Source organism: Apodemus sylvaticus, chromosome 22, assembly GCF_947179515.1.
Source record: "Apodemus sylvaticus chromosome 22, mApoSyl1.1, whole genome shotgun sequence".
Lineage (NCBI taxonomy): Eukaryota > Metazoa > Chordata > Mammalia > Rodentia > Muridae > Apodemus > Apodemus sylvaticus.
The window spans coordinates 34,481,985-34,503,917 of record NC_067493.1 but is presented as its reverse complement, the minus strand read 5'-3'; the positions used below and the strand labels follow the sequence as shown (position 1 = coordinate 34,503,917).

The window sequence follows — 21,933 nt, the reverse complement described above, 5'->3', positions numbered from 1 at the left end:
AGGAGAAGGTCATTATCAATACCCAGGCTTATCTTCTCCAGAGCAGCAGCAGAAGTGCCAGGGCCACAGACTATCAGTAACTTCAGAGTTGAGCTCGGTGACATGAAGACCTTGGGAGTGTTTTAGAGCGGGTCAGGCTGGCACCAGACTGCTCTGCCCTTGCTTGCCCATCCCCCAACCGGCAGCCGCTCTGGCTTTAACATCCCCGTGTCCAACTCTGTTCCTTTAACTCTGACCCTAGTCAGTCACCCCGGATATAGATGGTAACTGTAGACCACGGGATGACTCCATCCAAGTCTGGGTTAGGGGACCAGTGACTTCACTGGGGTCGCATGTTCCTGGGACACTCAGGGACGTGCATGCACGGGAATCGAACCAGAACACTGCCAATCATGGCAGCCGCATCCAGGGAGTCTTCTGACAGCCTGCACGGAAGTGTTTTCCTCTCCTTGGATCCTCATCAGTAGTTTCCCACTTCAGAGCCTGAGAGAGACTTGTCAGTTATGGAGAAACAGCTACAACATAAAGGCACAATGTGGTCTGATCTGACTACAGATAAAGGGATCCATAACAGAGAGAGGCCGTCCCCCTCACGCATTGCTGTCTGGGGTAGGGGTGTCCCTGGGGCACTCAGAGGGGCTGGCCTGGTCCTTGCTAGCTGGGCACTTGCTCCACAACACAGCTCCTCCCAGCAGAAGCGTGAGGGGGCTGAGCCAACCGGTGCTTCAGAGACAGGGGCTGCCCAGACATTGAGAGCTAAGTCTCAGTTTCCTTGTGATGCCCAAGAATAGTCTCATTCATTCATTCGTTCATTCTTCATTTGTTCATTTGATTTTGGATTCTTTTGAGACATGGTCTCTCAAGGTAATCCTGACTGTCCTGGAGATTGCTGTGTAGACAAGGCTGGCCTTGAACTCAGAGAGATCCTCTTGCCTTTACCTCTGGAGTGCTGAGGTGAAAGATGTGTGCCACCATGCCCTGCCATCTCCCTCTACCCTTCTGTGTAGACCCAGCTGTCCCAGAACTCGATCAGGCAGGCCTTGAACTCAGAGATATGCCTGCCTCTACCTCCCAAGATTTCTGATTTAAATGTTTGTGAGCATGCTGTCACAGATCAGAACCCATCACAGATGGTTGTGAGCCACCCTGTGGTTGCTGGGATTTGAACTCAGGACCTCTGAAAGAACAGACAATACTCTTATCAGCTGAGCCAACTCTCCAGCCCTGTAAGAGTGACCTTTAAGTGTGGGGATAGAATCCAGCTATGGCATGCTTGGCTAACATGCATGAAACCCTGGGTTCAAGCCCTGGCTCTTCAGAAAACCGAGAGAGGTGGAGCGAGCCTGTCATCTCAGCAGTTTGGAGGTAGGAACAGAAGGATCTGCTGTTCAAGGTCCTCTGGCTATGCAGGAAGTTCAGAACTAACCTACTCTACATGAACTAACCTACTCTACATGAAACCAAACAAGTGAACAACAGAGAGTGCTCCGTGCTCCAAGCTCTTGCCCCACAAGCCTGGTGAGCTCAGTGTGATCCCAGAGCCTGTGGACAGGGAGAGGAGAGAAGCCACTCCCGAAATTGTCCTCTGACGTCCACACAGGTGCTATGGCAAGCAAACACCCGCCACACACATCACACACAGGAATCATGATTAATGACAATTAAAAACTAATAGGTAGAGCCGACCTCCCCTCTAATTAACTCTGTGAATTCAAACACAGGGCTGGCTGACTTCCCCCCAATACCTGGGCTTGCCTAGAATCCTGGTTGCCCTTGGCATGAGGGAAGCTGGGCATAAAGGTATCATTGGGGACAGAGAGGTGTGCAGACATGGGAGACGGTGACAGATTTAATGGGAGACCTACTGTGGGAAGTGTAGGAGGAGAGACGGAAGATTCCCAGGTCTCTCATCTGAGTGGCAGGTGGCTCAAGGGTGTCTTCTGTTCACCAGGAAGTGGGGTTAATGGGGGGAGGTTGTAATGGAGGATTCCTCAATGAAGAGCATGCCTCTCTGGTAGAAGGTAAAGCCTCCAGCTCTCAGGTGACAAGATGATCAAGCTGGACTGACCCCGAAAACCCTATATCCATGGGAGCATGGAGGTCGAGGAACTGTGGGTTCTGAAGGACCAGGATAGGAAACCAGGCATGGGGCACATGGCTGCTGTTGAGCAGAGGTCAGGAGTTCAAGGCTAGCCTGGGCTATAAAATGTGTTTGGGAACTAGCCTGGGCTACATGGTGAGATTGAGGCCAACCTGGACCACATAGTGAGATAGCAGGGGAGGTAAGGAGGTAGAGGAGGAGGAGGAGGAGGAGAAAGAGGAGGGGGAGGAGGAGGAGAATAGAGCACTTGCTGTTGAAGCATGAGGATCAGTGAGTTTCAGTCTTAGCACCCACATAATAAGCAGGGCACACACAGCTCAGGGCACACACGGCTCAGGGCACACACGGCTCAGAGCACACACGGCTCAGGGCACACACAGCTCAGGGCACACACAGCTCAGGGCACACACGGCTCAGGGCACACATGGCTCAGGGACGCTGCCAGACAAAATAAAATTAAGAAACAAATGATTCAGTACAAAGTTCCAAGGATAAAAGAAATAAGGAAAAGGGAGAGGGAGAGAGGGAGGGGGGAAGAGAGAGAGAGGGGGAGAGGTGGGGAGAGAGGGCGTCTCCTCTGGCTTCCCTGTGCACACACAGGCATTTGCACACATGTGCGTACATCACACGCACACCCACACGCATGCACTCTAGAAAGACAAAGGGAGAGAAAGAAAGAGAGGAGGCAGGGGAGGGAGAAGGGGAAGGGGAAGGGGAAGGAAAGAGAACATAGGTCAATGAGATGGCTCAGCAGGTAAAGGCACGTCTGCCAAGCCTGCTACCTGAGTTCAGTCCCCAGGACATGCATGGTGGAAGGAGAGAACAGACAGACAGACAGACACACACACACACACACACACAAACACTCTCTCTATATATATATGTATGTATGTATTTATGTATACGTATGTATATATAAAATCATTTTAAGGGAAAGAAAAGAAAGGAAGGGCCAGCTATGATAATGTACATCTTTAGTCTCAGCATAAGGGAGGCAGAGTCAGGCAGATCTGAGTTCACATAGAAAGTACCAGGACACACCAGGTAGGGCCTTGTCTTACACACACACACATACACACACACACACCACAGCACACGCATGGAAGAAAGGAGAGAAAGGATGTGGGAAGGAGGAGAAGGAGGAAAGATGTCCACAGTACTTCAGAGACGGGGCTTTCAGGACGTTGCTGTTTATCCCGTGGTGACTGGGAACGGCTGATTCTCTCAGCTCCCCTATCCGCACCATGCTTACCAGCGCAGAGAGCCTCCCAACCCGCAGCAGAGTTCTGAGAAGGCCGGATCGGACCCAGGGAGAGGCCTCCATGTCTGGCCTCCATCCATTCCTCCAGCCGGGAGAGGCAGGGTGACCTCACAGATGCCACAGAGTGGGGGTCCAGTTGCCATGGGGACCCAGTTGCCACATGACACATTGCCCTTTTCCCTAGATCCCCTCCCCTGCTCCTCTGAGCTTGTCTGGCTGTGTGGTCACCACAGAACAGATGACTGATCGCTAGGACCAATTCTCTATCTACTCCCGGGAGAAAACCCAGAGCCCATTTCAGAATCGCCCAGTTTACCTTCCAGACGTGGGAGGGGGAGAGGCAGGGAGATAGGGATGAGGAGAAAGAACGAGATGAAGGAGGGAGGACGTGGGATCTGTATGGCTTACCTTCCAGGTTAGGCCCCGAGGATGTCAGATTGGCCATAGGAGGAACCCCAGTTTAGCCTCCTCAACTGAGACCCCTCTGTCCCCACCCCAGGCCTCTCCCCCTGTCTCTTCTCTCTCCCCTTCAGTTTCAGGCTGAAGAACGAGTGTGCAGCCTTGGAGTTTCCCCATTCAGAGGCCCAGCGATGACCAGCAGGGAGCACATAGGAATCAGTGTGTGCAGCCTTGCACGGCGCCAGGGGGCGCCATCCTCTGTCCTCCCTGGAGAAGCAGGCTCAACACCCCTAGAACAAGACCTAAAGGAGCTCCGAGCGGGTGCAGTACCGCGTTCCAGTCGCCAGGGGCAGAAGACACCGCAGGGGCGAGCAGGGCGCTTGGCAGGCAGGAGAAAGTTTCTCAGTTTGCAAGGCTGATTTCCTGGTGACAACCTCACTGAGGCACCTGAGAGGCGCCTGGTGTATTTCCTGTCAGTGCCTGGGTTACAAGAAGGGAACCACCCCGAGATAATGAGACTCAGAGTCTTCCTTTTATTTAACCCTCTTGTTATATGTGCAGAACTCTGGATTGAAAACAGAGCTTGGCAAGCCATGTGCCCCACCTGGCCCCCATTTCTCCGTGTACCTGAGGCAAACTTCTGAGACTCCTACCCTGAGTCCTGATATTTCACATTTTTTGTTTGTTTGGTTGGTTTGGTTTTTTGTTTTGTTTTGTTTTTTCCAGACCAGGTTTCTCTGTATAACCCTGGCTGTCCTGGAACTCACTCTGTAGACCAGGCTGATCTCGAACTCAGAAATCTGCCTGCTGGGATTAAAGGCATGCACTACCACTGCCCACCTCTATTTCACATTTTTAACGTGATTTTTTTTTAATGTATGTGGCTTGGAAAAAGCAGGGATTTTTTTAAAAAGATTTATTTATTTATAATGAGTAAGTAAATTGTAGTTGTGTTCAGACACTTTTTCTTCTTCCTCTGGAACTGCTCGCTCTGACCCAGCTTGGTCCACTGGAACTGGCTGTTTATAGAGAGAAAAAATACAAGTTTCCATATGAATGTGCATCATGGCATATCAATGACTATTGTATACTTCAGAAAATAATGAAAAAACAGATCAGAAATAGAATAACGGAGCCAGGCATAGTGGCATATGTCTCTAATACCAACACTTGGAAGGCAAGAGGTAAGGTGGATCTCTGTGTTCAAGGCAGCCTGGTCTACATAGTGATTTCTGGGACAGCTGGGGCTACACAGAGAGCTCCTGTTTTGAAAAAACAAGAGGTAGCAGAGAAAGAGAGAGAAATAGAGAGACAGAGACAGAGAGATAGAAACAGAGAGACAGAGAGACAGAGAAAGACAGAAACAGAGAGAAGGAGAAGGAGAAGGGGAAGAAGGAGAAGAAGAAGAAGAAGAAGAAGAAGAAGAAGAAGAAGAAGAAGAAGAAGAAGAAGAAGAAGAAGAAGAAGAAGAAGAAGAAGAAGAAGAAGAAAATCAAGTATCAAGCTAGTAGGTAAAGCACTTGCTGTCAAGACTATTGACTTGAGTTTGACCCAGGACCAGAGACACACACAGTATAAGGAGAGAATCACCTGCTGATATTTAGAGGTGGTAAAGTACACAGCTGACATGTGTAACACTAAATTACACTCCCAACACAGAAAAGAAAAAAGAAAAGAAAAACTCAGAGGATGAGGTTCATCTACTTAACACCAACTCTGAACGGCATGGTGGAAAAATACCGCCCCAAGTTGTCTTCTGACCACCACAGGCTAGACCCTTGTCACGTGTACACCTGCACCACAGGAAAAAAGATGAAGGAAGGAAGCAAGGGAGGGAAGAAGGGAGGGAGGAGAGAGAGACAGAGACAGAGAGACAGAGAGAGAGAGGCTTCTTTTGATGTTTTTTAAATCAAAGGCCCCGATGAAACCTGGAAGCCAAGATAGTTAACAACAAAAGGAACTAAAAGAACCATGAGGATTGTGCAAGGCCAGTCCAATCTCATTAGTAATCAGGAGAGAAGACACACTGAGATGCTATCTCCCCTTCCTTACCAAAAATGAAAGAGTCAGGGGTGGGTACACCATGCACCAGTGACTTTATGGGGCAAATAGGAATCCATGCAGGACCTCAGAGATCCACACAGGAAATGAGCGTGCAGAGCTGCCATGAACACAAGGGAAGATACAACTAGAGACAGACTGAAAGCTGGGGGCGTGGCTCAGCGGTAGAGCCCCTGCCTAGAATCCCCCAGTGAGAGGCTGGGGGCGTGGCTCAGTGGTAGAGCCCCTGCCTAGAATCCCCCAGGGAGGGGCTGGGGGCGTGGTTCAGTGGTAGAGCCCCTGCCTAGAATCCCCCAGGGAAGGGCTGCAGGCATGGCTCAGTGGTAGAGCCCCTGCCTAGAATCCTCCAATGAGGGGCTGGGGGCATGGCTCAGTGGTAGAGCCCCTGCCTAGAATCCTCCAGTGAGGGGCTGGGGGCGTGGCTCAGTGGTAGAGCTGCCTAGAATCCTCCAGTGAGGGGCTGGGGGTGTGGCTCAGTGGGAGAGCTCCTGCCTTGAATCCAACAGTGAGGGGGTCATAAGACTCAACCTACTATTTAAGTGCTCTAATTTCTACTGAACCCACTACACAACCCCCATTAACAAAAGGACCCCTTATCAAAACGTTTACTCATGAATAAACATAAGTGCAGAACTGCAGGAAAATCTTATCCATAAAGAGATGGATAAATACAATTGGAAACTCCTTTGAGGGATGACTCAAAGTTGGCTGTATGGGTTGATGAGGAAAGGGCTGAAAAACATGGTTAAGTAGGAACAGAAAGCTCCAGGGAGATATCTGTAGCATGGCAGCGTTAATAGATGTTTCTCAGACCCAGGGGACACAGGAACGCCCACCCAGCCAGGGGCAGAATCCTTCCGGTTTGCACCTGCACCGGGAGAGGACCCTGTGCTCCAGCACTCCCACCCCAACCACACCCAGAGACAGCTTGACACCCCCCCCCCCGGAGTTCTGACACACATCCCTGATCACAGGAAATGCAGAGACAAAAAAATGGAGCAGAGACTGAAGGAAAGGCCATCCAGAGCCGGCCCCACCTAAAGATCCATCCTTCCTGCAGACACCAAATCCCAACAGTACTGTTGATGCCAGGAAGCGCTTGCTGACAGGAGCCTGGCATGGCTGTTCCCTGAGAGCCTCTGCCAGAGCCTGACCATTACAGATGCAGATACTAACAGCCAACCATCGTTCTGAGCCCAGGGGCCCCAATGGAAGAGTTAGGGGAAGGACTGAAGGAGCTGAAGGGGATTGCAACCCCATAGGAAGAACAACAATATCAACTAACCTGACCACCCAGAGCTCCCAGACTAAACCACCAACCAAAGAGCACACATGGAGGGACCCATGGCTCCAGCTGCAGAGGAAGCAGAGGATGGCATTGTAGGGCATCAGTGGGAGGGGAGGCCCTGGGTCCTGTGGAGTCTTGATACCCCAGCATTAAGGGATGCTAGAGCCGGGAGGTGGGAATGGGGGGGGGGCGGTAAGGGAGGTAGCACCCTCATAGAGTAAAAGGGGAGCAGAGGGGATAGGGGGATTGCTGAGGGGAAACCAGGACGGGGACAACATTTGAAATCTAAATAAGTAAAATAGCCAATAAAAATATATACTTGTGTTCCCCAAGTTACTATGAAATGCTATGTATATTGTTCTGCACATACAATGTATATGGTAAATACAGTAAAGACGTAGCTGATGTGATGGTGCACACCTGTGATGCCAGCCACAGAGGCCCAGGCAAGGGGACTGGTGAGTTCCCAGCCAGGCTGGGATGTCCTGGACAACCTGTCAAAGTCATTTTTAGAAATTTGTATTTATTATGATATGAGTCTTAGTTACTGCCCTATTGCTGGAGGAGATGTCATGGCTGAGGAAGGTTATGTCAGAGAGCTTTAATTGGGACTTGTTTATAGTTTCAGAGGATTAGTGTGTAACCAGCATAGCAGGGAGCACGGTGGGTGGGAGGCAGGCCTGGTGCTAGAGCTGTACCTGAGAGCTTGCATCCTGATCTGCAGGCAGCAGGCAGAGAGCTACCCTGGGCCTAGGCTTTTAGAACTTCAGAGTCCATCCCAAGTGATTCACCCACTCCAACAAGGCCACCTCTCCTGATCCTTCCCAAACTGTTCCACTAACTGCAGACCAGACACTGAAGCCTACAGTGACCATTCTCCTTTAAACCCCCAGAGCACATTTCTGAGGTAGGAGAGAGACTGCTCAGAGGTCAGAGGACACCTCTGTGGAGCTGACTTTGCTCTTCCTCCTTTATACAGTTCCAGGGATCGAACTCAAACCACCAGGCCTTCATGGCAAATGCCTTAGCCACTAAGGGTTCTCACTTGGCCTCCCATCAAACGTGTTTTCAAAGATAACTATAACTGGGGTATAGTTTAGTGTTAGAGAACCTGCTTAGCATATGCAAGTCCCTCAGTTTATTCACCAGTACCAAAGGTAGGAAGGAAGGAAGGAAGGAAGGAAGGAAGGAAGGAAGGAAGGAAGGAAGGAAGGGAGGGAGGGAGCAAGGGAGGGAGGGAGGGAGGAAGGGAGGGAGGAAGGAAGGAAGGGAAGGAAGGGAGGAAGGAACTAAGGAAGGAGTGAAGGGAGGAAAAAGGTTAAAATTTAGACCAGGGATATGGCTCAGTTGGTAAAATGACTGCCCAGCCTGCTCACAGCTCCACGTTTGGTCTCAGCCCTGTATAAACTAGACATAATGGCACATGCTTGTAATTCCTGCACACACTCCCGAGATGGAGACAGGACAAGGAGTTCAAAGTCATCCTTGACTACACAATGTGTCTGAGGTCAGCTTGGGCAACACTTAGACTACCCAGGAGATGATGGAAAGTAGGGGAAGAGACCCAGGCAGAGGGAAATGACCAGGAAGCAAGAGAAGACAAACTGGAGGAAGGAAATGCCCGTCTCACTGCCCACCATGCTACAGCCAGCCTGCACCAAGATTCCATCTGTTCAGTGGCACCTCCCCATTCTGCCCTGGGACAGCCCAGTCCAAAATGACTGCCTGGTCCTGATAACGGCAGTTCAGCCTGTCTGCTACCTGGCTTCTTCTGAAACTGATCCTGTAACCTCCAGTCAGACTGTTCAACATATAATTCACTCAGGGTTCATGCTGGCCATTTTCTTATCAACTTGACACAAGCTCGGCTTGACCTGTGTTTGGGAAGCTGGAGCCTCAATTGAGAACATGCTCATATCCAGTCAGAGCTGTTTGGGAAGGATTAGGATCTCTGGCCTTGTCGGAGTGGGTGTGTCATTTGCGATGGACTCTGAAGTTTCAAAAGCCTGTGCCAGGCCCAGGCTGGCTCTGCCTTCTGTGGGGTTTGATGGATGTCTGCTGTGGGAGGGCCCAGCTGACTGTGGGGGGTGCCGTGTCTGGGTTGGTCCTCCTGCTGTATCAAAGCAGGCTGAGCACGCCATGGGAACAAGCCAATAACCCAGTATTTCTCCATGGCCTCCGCATCAGCTCCTGCCTCCAGGTCCCTGCCTTGAGTTCCTGCCCTGACGGCCCTGGATGATGGACTACAAGCTGTAAACGGAAATAAGCTGTCTTAGTCAGGGTTTCTATGGCTGTGCAGAGACACCATGACCCACGGCAACCCTTATAAAAGAAAAAACATTTCACTGGGGCTGCCTCGCATCTTAGTCCATTAATGTCATGGTGGGAAGCCTGGCGGTACGCAGGCAGACACAGTGCTAGAGAAGGAGCTGAGAGTTCTACATCTTGTTCTGAAAGCAGCAGAAGTGACTGCAGGCAACACTGGGTGTGGCTTGAGCATATGAAACCTTAAGGTCCACCCCTAATGTCACCCCAAGTGACACACTTCCTCCAGCAAGGCCCCCCCCCATAGTGCCCCTCCCTCTGTGCCAAGCATTCAACCACAGGATTCTATTGAGGCCACCACAGAAACCCTTTCCTCCTGGAGTTTGGTGACAGCATTTTGTCAAAGCACTAGAGACCCTAAGTCAGGGTCTGCAGGGCAGCCACAAAGCCTGGTGACTCTGTGCCTGTTCTAAGAACAAGCCCGAGTGTCCAGTGCAGCAGGTGCAGAGGCCTGGCTCCACCCTGATCCTGGAAGCAGCCGGACAAGTTCCTGTAATCTTTCAGGGATCTCAACTCAGGAAGCCAGCTCCTTGGCTGCACAATGGAAGAATTTGAAGCCAGGCATGGTGCAGCGAGGTAAACTGTCAGGCTATGCTAAAGAGGCAGAAGCAGGAAGATCACAAATTCTAGGCCAGCCTTTGTCATGCTTCGGGCTGGTGAGATGGCTCAGTGATCAAGAAGCTTGCCACCAAGCCTGATGTTGTGAGTTCGATCCCCGGGGCACACTTCAGTGGAAGGGGAGAACTGATCCCTATGACCTGCACATAATACACGTCAAAATAAATACACTTTAAGCATTTTAAAATGCAAACTGGAATTTTATAATTGAAAATTTTAAATTATACACTAGATGAATAAATGAATAAATTATTTTAAAGTACAAATTATGGGGAAAAGGAAAGAAACCCTTCAACAGCTGAGCATCTAGAATTCAGATACAGTTATCTCTGCCTTTATGGCCATTTAGATGCAAGCCTGTGGTTTCTGAAGAATCTTACCAGAGACAACATTTACAACTAAAGCCTCATGTCCTGACCACTGTCTTGTGTATTCACAGTGGTTTTCTCAGATTGCTTTTCAACTCGAGACCCCTCCAGAGCCATTCATCGTCCCAGTAAGCTAAAGAGAGGAGGGACATGTCTGAGCAGCAGGGAGATGTAACTCATGAGCCACCAGAATGGCGTAGGTATCGCCCTGTCTACTATGAAGAAACCTAGGTGGACGCTTGGGGAAGCACGTGGACTCACATACTCGATGCTGGTTTCTTCCCAACACACTCTCAGTCCTCTTAACCCTTAGGTTTAAAATGTATATGTGGTGGGTTGGCCCCACATAGAAAGGGCCTCTATTCCTGTGTTTGAAAGCTTGACTCAGAGAGAGTGACACTATTAAGAGGCGTGGCCCTGTTGGAGGAAGTGCATCATTGTGGGCGCGGGCTTTGAAGTCTCCTATGCCCAAGCTCTGCCCATGGGGAAGGGAGCCTCCTACTGGCTGCCTGTGGAAGACAGTTCTCCTTCTGGCTGCCTTCAGATCAAGATATAGAACCCTCAGCTCCTTCTACAGCACCATGTCGGCCTAGATGCTGCCATGTTTCCCATCTTGATGATAATGGACTGAATCTCTGAAACTGTAAGCCAACCACAATTAAATGGTTTTCTTTATAAATGTTGTCATGTTCATAGTGTCTCTTCACGGCTATGACCAGATGTTTAAAAGATAAATCCCTGAATAAACTCAACTCCTTCCAAATGCTGTGGCATTTTAATGCAGTTTCTCATGATGTGGTGACCCCCCCAACCATATTCTTGTTACTACTTTATAACTGTAATTATGAAATAATTATGAATCATAATGTAAATGTTTTAGGAGACAGAGTTTTACCAATGGGGTCACGACCCACAAGTTCAAAAGCCTTGACTTAGCTGTTAAAGACACTTGCCATCAAGTGTTACAACCTTAGTTCAAACTCTAGGAACCCCACAACAGAAGGAGAGAAATGACTTCAGTTCCTGCGTCCAGGTACCTGTCCTGTTTGAGTTCCTGCCCTGGCTTCCTTTGACTGTGCTGTGGAAGTATGAGCTAAATAAGCACTTTCCTTTCCTAATCCTTTTTGGTCATTGTATTGTGATACAGGCCGACACTCACTGAATCACCGGTGACTTGGGCAACTCTGTGACAGAATAATGCCAACCCATGAGGACGCCATCCGGGATTTTCTACACAACTTGAACTTCCCTGCAAGCATCTCCTCTGCCCTCCTCAGCAATGGTTGACCACATCTGGAACCTGGGGAGGGGCCTCTTGGGTCTGGTAAGTTTTCCAAGTCTCCCAGAGAAGGTTTCTGTCCTAAAGGAACAACTACAGAATGGACTCTTAAGAGAGAGTGAGGTAAAGAAATTCAGAAGGTAGAGAGGCCACCTCATGCCTTGCTGTCTGTCCTCAGAGTCGCCAACCACACTGGAAAAGCCGCTGCAGAGCCACTGCGAGGAGGCATTTGCAGAGAGCAGGGCCCCTCCCAGCTGCAGGGGGCTGAACTGGCCCAGCCCATGTTGAGTAAGGCCTCGGTCTTAGTTGGGGTTTCCATTGCTGTGAGGAGGCACCATGACCGAGGCAACTCTTATAAGGAAAACACTTAACTGGGGCTGCCTTACAGGTTCAGAGGTTCAGTCCATTATCATCATGGCGGGAAGCATGGCGGCCTGCAGGCAGACATGGCGCTAGAGGAGCTGAGAGTTCTACATCTCCATCCAAAGGAAGCCAGGAGCACACTGTCTCTTCCACAGTGGGTGGAGCTGCAAAGCCCACCGTCACAGTGACACACTTCCTCTAAGAAGGCCACAGCTACACAGACAAAGCCACCTCCTAATAGTGCCACTCCCTGGGCCAAGCATGTTCAAACCACCTCAGCCCCACATCTGTTTTTGGACCAATAGTGGGTGAGAGAAGCATGGACCATGTGTGTTGTCCAGGACATGGCCGCCCGAGAGCAGCTAGACCACCCATCGCGGTCTGCACCCTGACTCTCTCATTCAGCCTTCGCTCACTGACCTTGTCCCCAGTCCCTCACAGAGGCAAACTCAGGCCTGTTCCATGATGCAGACGACCATGAGAGCCGTGTGCCACCTATGGCAGCGCTGTCTGGAAGGCACTGCATCCAGCCACACCCTTGAACCTCGCGCATCTTCCACAAGCCCTCCCAGACATGGACCGCTAGAGCCGTGTCCATTTCCAAGTGTTTCATCTCTCAGCACATGGGCAGCACACAGCTCACGGGAGCATTGGGCACCCCAGTGATGCCAGAGAGAGGCTGACTGGTTCCAGTTCCAGGGGAGCCATGGCTCAGAGACCCTTGGAGTCAGGATAGGGAAACTGATGAGAGGTGGCAGAGAGACCACCTTTGAACTACAGATTCTAAGACCTGATGGTGCCCTTTAGACAGATGCTGAGAAAGCCTTCCCTGTGGGGTCACAACTAGTCAGAGACTCCACTAATACCAGTATCTGTGGAATGTGTGAGGTAGCAAGTGTGGTCACAGCAGGTGACACAGGGATACAATGATCTTCTATGTGGCTCTGGCAGAGGGAAGGGGCAGAGCAGAAGCTTCAGTCCCTGTACACATGTCAGATCCTTCTCCTCCTCCTCTTCCTCCCAATCCTCCTCCTCCTCCTCTTCATCCTTATCTCCCTCTTCCTCCTGACCCACTCTCCTCCCAGTCTTCTTCTTCTTCCTCTTCCTCCTCCTCCTCCTCCTTCTCCTCCTCCTCCTTCCTTTAAGACAGAGTTTCTCTTTGTGGTCCTGACTGTCCTGGACTCTACAGACCAGGCTGACTTGGAATCCAAAGTGCTGCCTGCTTGTCTCCCTAGTGCTGACATTAAAGGCATGGGCCAACACCACTATAAACCCTTCCTTAAAGTATCTTTTGTCAGGTGTTTGCTCAGAGGAACTAGAAGGAGAAGGTCACCTGGGTTCACAGGAGCCACCAAGCCTCATGAGGACCACCCAGCCCTACCCTTCCTCACATACAACCCTCCCCTTCCCCCTACTCCCCTCCCTCCTCTTCCTCCTCACCACGCAGATCAGAACTTCTGAAGAACAGGAGTAATCACGAGGACCTGAGTTCAGAGCCCAGTGCCCACGTGAACGTCCACATATGGAGGCGCACACCTGTGATCCCAGAACTGAGGGAACACAGACAGGAGGATCCCTGGAGCTTACAGAATGGCGAACAGGTCTAGAAGATTCCATGAGGTAAAGATTCAGTGAGTGAATCTCTCTCAAAGATCAGGCAAAGGATGGAGAAAGACATCCGACTCTGACCTCCACTCATGTTTGCTCCCCATCACACGTGTGGACAGGCACACACACACACACACACACACACACACACACACACACACACACACGACATATGGAGCTGGGCTGCAGTCTCCTGTGGGCTGGCATATGTGTGACCCTAGTGACTACCAGCCAGGAGCAGCTGGTTATCAATACCAGTGATTATCTTCCGCAAGCCAGTGGTAGAGGTGCTATCAGTAATTTCAGAGTTGAGCCCTGTGACAAGACCCTCAGGAAGGTGTCACAGTAGGACAGGATGACACCAGGCTGGCTTGGTCTCTTCTTCCCCATCCCCAAACAACCAGAAAGCACTGAAATTACTGTTCTGGGGTCTGCTGTTTCCCCTTTTCTCTATTTCCAGTCACCCCAATTTGAGAGAACCACAGACCAAGGAAACAGCTCCATCCATGTCCAGTTTGGAGGAACTATGACACTTAGAGGTTCCTAGGTGACTCGGGCAGCTTCAACGCCAAGAAGCCCACCTCAGCATGGTGCCAACCCAGCAGGCTGCATCCACAGAGTCCACTGCACAGCTCGTGGGCAGCTCCATAGACCTGTCTTTCCTCCACCAGTTCAATGACTCTAGAACCTGGAGAGAGGCCTCTTGAGGAAGCTCTCCCACTCCAGGACCCAGTGTGTTGGCCATAAAACATCTGCAGAACAGGGTCATAAGATGATCTGAGGTCAGTCTGAAAATAAGCAACTCAAATGGGAGAGAGATACTTACCTGAGATGATAGTTGCTCCTCAACATCTGTTACTCGGGAGGCGTCAGAGCATGATGGGATGTTGACAAGGAGCAGGAAGCCTCCCAAGAGCAGCAGGAGGGAACTGGTCCAGGCCAGGTAGAGTGCAGCACCCATCTCTGATTTCTGGGAGTAGCCAAACAATGGATTAAAGAAGCCATGGATGACATTGTGTGTTACCCAGGACAGTGATATCAGCATCAGAAGGCCAATACTAAGAAGCATCCCACCGGCTACCATCAGGACCGTGGTTTCAATTCTACTCTGCAAACACTTGATACGACGATCACCACATGAGCACAGCAGAAAAACCAGCAAGGTTCCAATGAGGCAGATGACCATGATGACTCGAGACACTTTTAGGTCCTGTGCTACTGTTATCCGGGTGTTATATTCTATACACTGCTTCTCCCTGATTCCCTCTAGTTGGCATATTTCCCACAGACCCTCCGAAATGCTGGCATCTGGGTCCATCTCTTCATCTGGAAATGTTACCCTCCAAGTGGGCAGTATGCAGCTAAAAATGGCACACAAAAAACTCACTGTTGTCACGGAGAAGATGATGGCCATTTGTTTTATGGAAACCATGACACAGAGTCTGCTGATGGCAGGACCAGGGAGAGAGTCAGGGGTCCAGCTCTAGAGATACAGGATTCCGAGAGCCGAGGATGGAATTTTAAAGGATTGCAGGCCAGGATATCCCTTTTGAGGTAGAGCAACACAGAGCAAGTATGAGATGCCACTGTCACCAACGATGATCTAGGTAGACAAATGTTGAGATCCAGCAAGTGTGACCACAGCAGTTGACACAGGACTCTATCTGGTGAAACAGACTGAGCTCCCAGGAGGCTCTGGCAGAGGGCGGGGCACAGGGAGGAGCTTCTGTTCTTGATGCTTCCCCTGACTAGATTCCCGTGTTTCTTTTTCTTTCTTTCTTTCATAAAGGGTGTGTGTGCACCTGAGCATGCTTGTTAAATGTGTGTGCATGTTCATGTGTGCTTGCAAGTGTGTGTGCACCTGGGTGTTAGGGATTGCGTTAGCCTGGAGCTCGCCAGTGAGGCTAGAGCAGCTGGCTAGGGAGCCTAGAAGTGCCTCATGGCTCCACCTCAAACACCACCTCATCCAACATTTCTGGGTATTGAACTTCGGTCCTCTGATCTATACCCAAACCCTGGATCTGTGGACTTCTGAACCTAGACCCAGCAAAGTCACCTTAAAACCACAATTCTGAGCAAGAGTTAACCATCTACTACTAAGAAATCCCCTTTTCTTCTACATGGGTACCCACAGTCACACACAGATACCATATACACTCACTCATAGATATTAAAAATTAATTAAAACATAATTTGAAGGGGAAGAAAGCTCCTTTCTGCCTTGTTTTTTGGTCTAAGTAGGGCACCAGGCAGCAGAAACAGCAGAGTCTGGCCCTTGCTGCCTTTCCTGACTCCCTGCCAGGACCTGGCCAGGCATGGTTGGCCATGATACCACACTCTAGCCAATGGTAAGAATGTAAAGGTTCAGGACGGAGCTTTCCTAATAGGGCCAGATTCTTGATGGAGTGCTCTCTGTCCTTCTTAACCATCCCTCACCTTTTAGAAAAGAGGACTACTCCCATTGTTTTGTTTTGTGTTTACAGACTGAGTTTTTCTGTGTAGCCCTGGCAATCATGGAACTGACTTTGTAGACCAAACTCAGAGATCCTCCTGCCTCTGCTTCCTGAATTCTGGGGTTAAAGATGGATGCCACCCCTGACCAGCACTGGGAAGGATCCCAGGCCTCAGAATGCAGAGACAAGCAAAGGCTTTGAGTTCAAGGACAGCCTAAGTGTCTCCCTCCCACCCCCATTAATTTATTTGTTCACCTTACATCTTCCTCACAGCCCCTCCTCACATGGCTCCTCCCACCAAGTCCCCTTCCCCATCACCTCTGGAAGAGGGAGGAGGTCTCCCCTGGACACCAACCCACGTTGCCTCTTCAAGTCATAACACTAGGTCCATCCTTTCCCACTGAGGCCACACAAGGCAGCCGAGTCAGGGGAGCAGGATCCACAGGCAGGCAACAGAGTCAGGGTAAGCTCCCATTCCAGTTGTTGGGGGACCCACATGAAGACCAAGCTGCACATCTGTTCCATGTGTGCAGGGCGCCTAGGGCCAGCCCGTGCAGGCTTCTTGGTTGGTGGTCCAGGCTCTAGGAGCCCCCAAGAGTCCAGGTTAGTTGATTGTTGGTCTTTTTCTGGGGGTCCCTGTCCCCTCAGGTCCCTGAGTCCTTCTCCCAGCTATTGCACAGGACTCCCTTAGCTCTATCTAATGTCTAGCTTTGGGTCTCTGCATCTGTTTTGTTTAGCAGTTGGGTGGACAGTTGTGCTAGGTTCCTGTCTGCAAGCATAAAAAGTATCATTAATAGTGTCTGGGATGGGTGCTTGCCCATGGACCCGGTCTCAAGTTGAACAATGAAATACCATGTCCAAAGGCAAGTTGTACAAGAAAGACTTAAACTGGACTTATAGCTTCCGAGGTTAGAGTTCATGATGGTTTCAGGGCAAAGGCATGGGAGCAGAACAGCCGGGAGCTCACGCCTTGATCAGCGAGTGAGAAGCAGACAGAGCACACGGCAAATGGTGCCAGTGCACTCAGAGCAGAAAGACCACGGGAGGGTCACATCTTCTCCAACAAGGCACACCTCCTAGTGCTTCCCAAACAGTTCCACCAATCAGGAGCTAAGCAAGCCTATAGGAGCCGTTCTCATTCAAGCACACACAGTGCAGGGCTACATAGCAAGTTCCTGGTGGGCCAGGGCCAGTGTGATGTAACGAAGCCATGCCTGCAAAAGAAAACGAAAACCGGGGGCTGTAGAGATGGCTCAGCGGGTAAGAGCACTGACTGCTCTTCCAAAGGTCATGAGTTCAAATCCCAGCAACCACATGGTGGCTCACAACCATCCTGAGTGAGATCTGACTCCCTCTTCTGGCATCTGAAGACAGCTACAGTGTGCTTGCATATAATAAATAAGCAAATATTAAAAAAAAAAAAAAAAAAACGAAAACCATGTGCCTGGCACCTGAAGAGAAACTAGTCGATCTCTGGAGTCCACGGGAGTGTGCATACACATGCTTATGCACCTGGACAACCATGCATATACAAACACACAAACACAGACACACACTGTCTTCATCGCCATTTTATTGTGAGGAAACACCATGACCAAGGCAACTCTTATAAGGGAACGCATTTACTCAGGGCTGGCTTACAGTTTCAGAGGCTCAGTCCATTCTCATCATGGTGGGGGCAGAAAGCCAGAGCAGCACCTGAGAGCTACAGCCTGATCTCCAGGGGGAAAGAGAGCCTGGGCCTGGCTTGGGCATTTGAGACCCCAAAGCCCATCCCGCAGTGGCACAGTTCATCCAACAAGGCCACACCTCCTAAGCCTTCTGATCCTTGCAAAGAGTTCCACTCCCTGGTGCCTAAGCAGTCAAATGCATGAGCACATGGGGGTCATTCCATTCAAACCACCATATAGACTCACACACACAGGTAAAAATAGAGAAGAAAGGATTGCTGCGTACAACAGATTTGATAGTCATTTATTAAACAAATTGACCCAAATCTCACTGTTCACACAATGAAAGTCTGTTCTCCATTCCTGCCACAGGGCAGTGGCATTGAGGAGACGGAGGCCACCAACAGCCATCATTCTGCATCCCACATTCAGTATTGGTTCCACATCGTCACAAGTCAATGGAGCCATCTCCAGTATCAGGAAGGAGATCTCGTGGTGCTGGTCCATGGGTACTGTAGTCTTGTGCTCCTTCCAACAGCCCCAGTGGCCACGCCCACATTCTGAGCATGCTCAGAGACCCTGGATCCAGTCTCAGGTCCTCTGTTCTCTTGATGGCGCCTCTACAACCTGTGCAGCCCTTAGCCTTCTACTCTGTCTTTCAAACATTGTTCTTTTTACATTCTGAGGATCTGTTTTTCTCCAGGACTCAGGAGCTGCACTTCCTGACCTATCCAGCAGTCCCAGGGTCCTCATCCTGTCTCCTGAGCCCTCCCCAGCCTTTCCCAACCACTGGGCACAGGCCTGCTGGCTCCTGACATTAAGGGCACAGTCACGCTCAGCCCCCTCCCTCTGCCCCAGACTGACCTCTCTCCTGAGTTCCAGACTCAGCTATCCAGGAGACCCATGGAGACGTTGGGATGTAAGTCAATTGGTAGAGTTATTGACCTAACTTGAGAATGGTGGGTCCCGGCCCAGCACCTCATTACCCAGATCCATAACCCAAGGTGGTCACATCTGTCCTGCCAGCACTCCAGAGACGGGAGAAGGAGAAGTTCAAGATTGTCCCCAACAAAATTAGTTCACGGCCAGCATGAGATCCTGTCATGAAAACTAAATCAAGGCTGGAGAGATGGCTCCGTGGTTAAGAGCACTGACTGCTCTTCCAGAGGTCCTGAGTTCAATTCCCAGAAACCACATAGTGGCTCACAAACATCTGTAATGGGATCCAATGCCCTCTTTTGGTGTGGCTGACATTGTACTAGTAATCATAGAATAAATAAATAATTCTTTATAAACAAGAAAACTAAAGAAAACTAAAACGAAAACCCCTCAGAGTGAGCAGGGCTGGTTGTCACCTGTCATTCCAGCCCCAGGGCGACCTCACCTTCAGAACAGCCTGGGATTCCACAGGATGTCTTCATCATGAAGAAAGCAAAAGAAGACATTAGGACAAATGATAACGTTCAGTCCCCCAGCACCAGCCGGGGTTCAAGGGCTCAGCAGCAGCTTGGCTCCTGGGGTCCCCCTCTGAGCAGGCTCTCAAAGCTCTCAGCCCTGCTGCCTGGGATGTGAGCTTCTGCACAGACCAAGAACACTAGGGAGGAGCACAGTCTCCCACACCCATGGAATACCCACAGGCCGCCCTTGTCCAACTCCTCAGAGAAAGAGTCCAATCTGTGCACAGCTCACTAATCCCTCTCAGCCCCCTGCCAGGGCCTGGGATCCCATATCCTGCATGGGATCAAGATACTAGAAATACAGGAGGAAGGGGCAGCTGGATCTCTGTGAGCTCACAGCCAGTGTGGTCTACACAATGAGTTCCACATCAACCAGTGCCACACAGTGAAAGCCTGCCTCAATCCTGCCCTCTGTGCCACACCCCAGGCACCCTCTGCCCCTCTGCCCTCGCCCCTAGACTCTTGCCCCTCACCCCTCTTCCTCCACCCTCTGGCCCCATAACTCTGTCCCCGCCCCTCCATCCTCGCCCTTACCCCCTCACACTCCTCCTGCCTTTCTGCCCCATCTGACCCCCCAACCCCGACCCCACCACCACCACCACAAAAGAAAATCAGAGGAGAAGCCAGCTGAGCACCAGTGCACGTCTCCCTCTGCTTCCTGACTGCAGAGGGAAGGTCACCTCACCCTCCTGTTCCCAGGCTGTCACTGTCCTAGGCTCCGTTATGAGTCCCAATGAACCCTGGCTACAGTCTGTCAGGCATTTTGTCCCAGCAGTGGCCCCACCACCCTGAGTTCACAGGGGTCACCGAGCCACAGCAGGAACACCCAGGGAGGCCATCTTTGCACACCCTGACCTTCCCTGCTCCAGAGCACCCCCAGCGGGGAGCCTCTGGGGACAGAGAGCAATAAAGCACAGCCCTCTCAGACCAGCACCTCAGAAAGCACTTTTGCAGACAAGCATTATGCAGAGGGGAGAGAGAAGGAGAGAATCTGCCAAAGGCCGTCAGGCTCCTGTAACTCCAGGTCAGTGTCTGAGGGGATGGCGGCGGAGCAGTGCTGCAGCATGAGGCCCTGAGCTCAGATGCCATTGCAGGTGTAAAACACCGACCCGGGCTCACAGCTCTGTGATCCCAGCTCTGTAGGGAGCACACAGCCTGGTCCTGCAGCCATTGGTTAGCCAGGCAGGCTGCACTGATCAGTGCTAAGGAGACCCTACCTCAGAAAACTGGGAAATTGATTGACGTGAACCTTGGCCCTACACACATACACACTCATACACCATCACCATCATCACCACCACCATCATCATCATCACCATCACCATCATCATCATCTCACTGAACTCAGCAGGGCCACAGCTCTTCATGGGCTGACTTACAGACTACCATCCTGCCACAGTGACTGGCAGCCAGGAGAAGGTGGTTATCAATACCCAGGCTTATCTTCTCCAGAGCAGCAGCAGAAGTGCCAGGGCCACAGACTATCAGTAACTTCAGAGTTGAGCTCGGTGACATGAAGACCTTGGGAGTGTTTTAGAGCAGGCCAGGCTGGCACCAGACTGCTCAGTCCCTGCTTGCCCATCCCCCAACCAGCAGCCGCTCTGGCTTTAACATCCCCGTGTCCAACTCTGTTCCTTTAACTCTGACCCTACTCAGTCACCCCGGATATAGATGGTAACTGTAGACCACGGGATGACTCCATCCAAGTCGGGTTAGGGGACCAGTGACTTCACTGGGGTTGCATGTTCCTGGGACACTCAGGGAGCTGCATCCATGGGAATCGAACCAGAACACTGCTGATCATGGCAGCCACATCCAGGGAGTCTCCTGACAGCCTGCACGGAAGTGCTTTCCTCTCCTTGGATCCCCATCAGTAGTTTACCACTTCAGAGCCTGAGAGAGACTTGTCAGTTATGGAGAAACAGCTACAACATAAAGGCACAATGTGGTCTGATCTGACTACAGATAAAGGAATCCATAACAGAGAGAGGCCGTCCCCCTCATGCATTGCTGTCTGGGGTAGGGGTGTCCCTGCGGCACTCAGAGGGGCTGGGCTGGTCCTTGCTAGCTGGGCACTTGCTCCACAACACAGCCCCTCCCAGCAGAAGTGCGAGGGGGCTGAGCCAACCGGTGCTTTAGAGACAGGGGCTGCCCAGACATTGAGAGCTAAGTCTCAGTTTCCTTGTGATGCCCAAGAATAGTCTCTCATTCATTCATTTGTTCATTCTTCATTTGTTCATTTGATTTTGGTTTCTTTTGAGACGTGGTCTCTCAAGGTATTCCTGACTGTCCTGGAGGTTGCTGTGTAGACAAGGATGGCTTGGACTCAGAGAGATCCTCTTGCCTCTACCTCTGGAGTGCTGAGGTGAAAGGTGTGTGCCACCATGCCCTGCCCTCTCCCTCTACCCTTCTGTGTAGACCCAGCTGTCCCAGAACTCGATCAGGCAGGCCTTGAACTCAGAGATATGCCTGCCTCTACCTCCCAAGATTTCTGTTTTAAATGTATGTGAGCATGCTGTCACAGATGAGAACCCATCACAGATGGTTGTGAGCCACCCTGTGGTTGCTGGGAATTGAACTCAGGACCTCTGAAAGAACAGTCAATGCTCTTATCAGCTGAGCCAACTCTCCAGCCCTGTAAGAGTGACCTTTAAGTGTGGGGATAGAACCCAGCTGTGGCAT

General features: G+C 50.9%; 1 protein-coding gene and 1 long non-coding RNA gene across 10 annotated transcripts in view; one reads left to right on the top strand and one right to left on the bottom strand.

Annotated features, from left to right (window-relative positions):
* Tmem270 (transmembrane protein 270) overlaps window positions 1-21,933 on the bottom strand; it is a 55,684-nt gene that overhangs the window by 22,970 nt on the left and 10,781 nt on the right. The window contains exon 1 of one of the 3 annotated variants that reach the window (XM_052168784.1): window positions 14,498-15,381. The exons of the other annotated variants lie outside the window; for them this stretch is intronic. Within the exon in view, the coding sequence (XP_052024744.1) occupies window positions 14,498-15,103 (606 nt within the window). The 5' untranslated portion in view covers window positions 15,104-15,381. Of the gene's footprint in view, window positions 1-14,497; window positions 15,382-21,933 lie in introns of those variants that run through there. 3 annotated transcript variants of the gene reach the window in all.
* LOC127673174 (uncharacterized) overlaps window positions 1-21,933 on the top strand; it is a 43,204-nt gene that overhangs the window by 19,527 nt on the left and 1,744 nt on the right. The window lies entirely within an intron of this gene.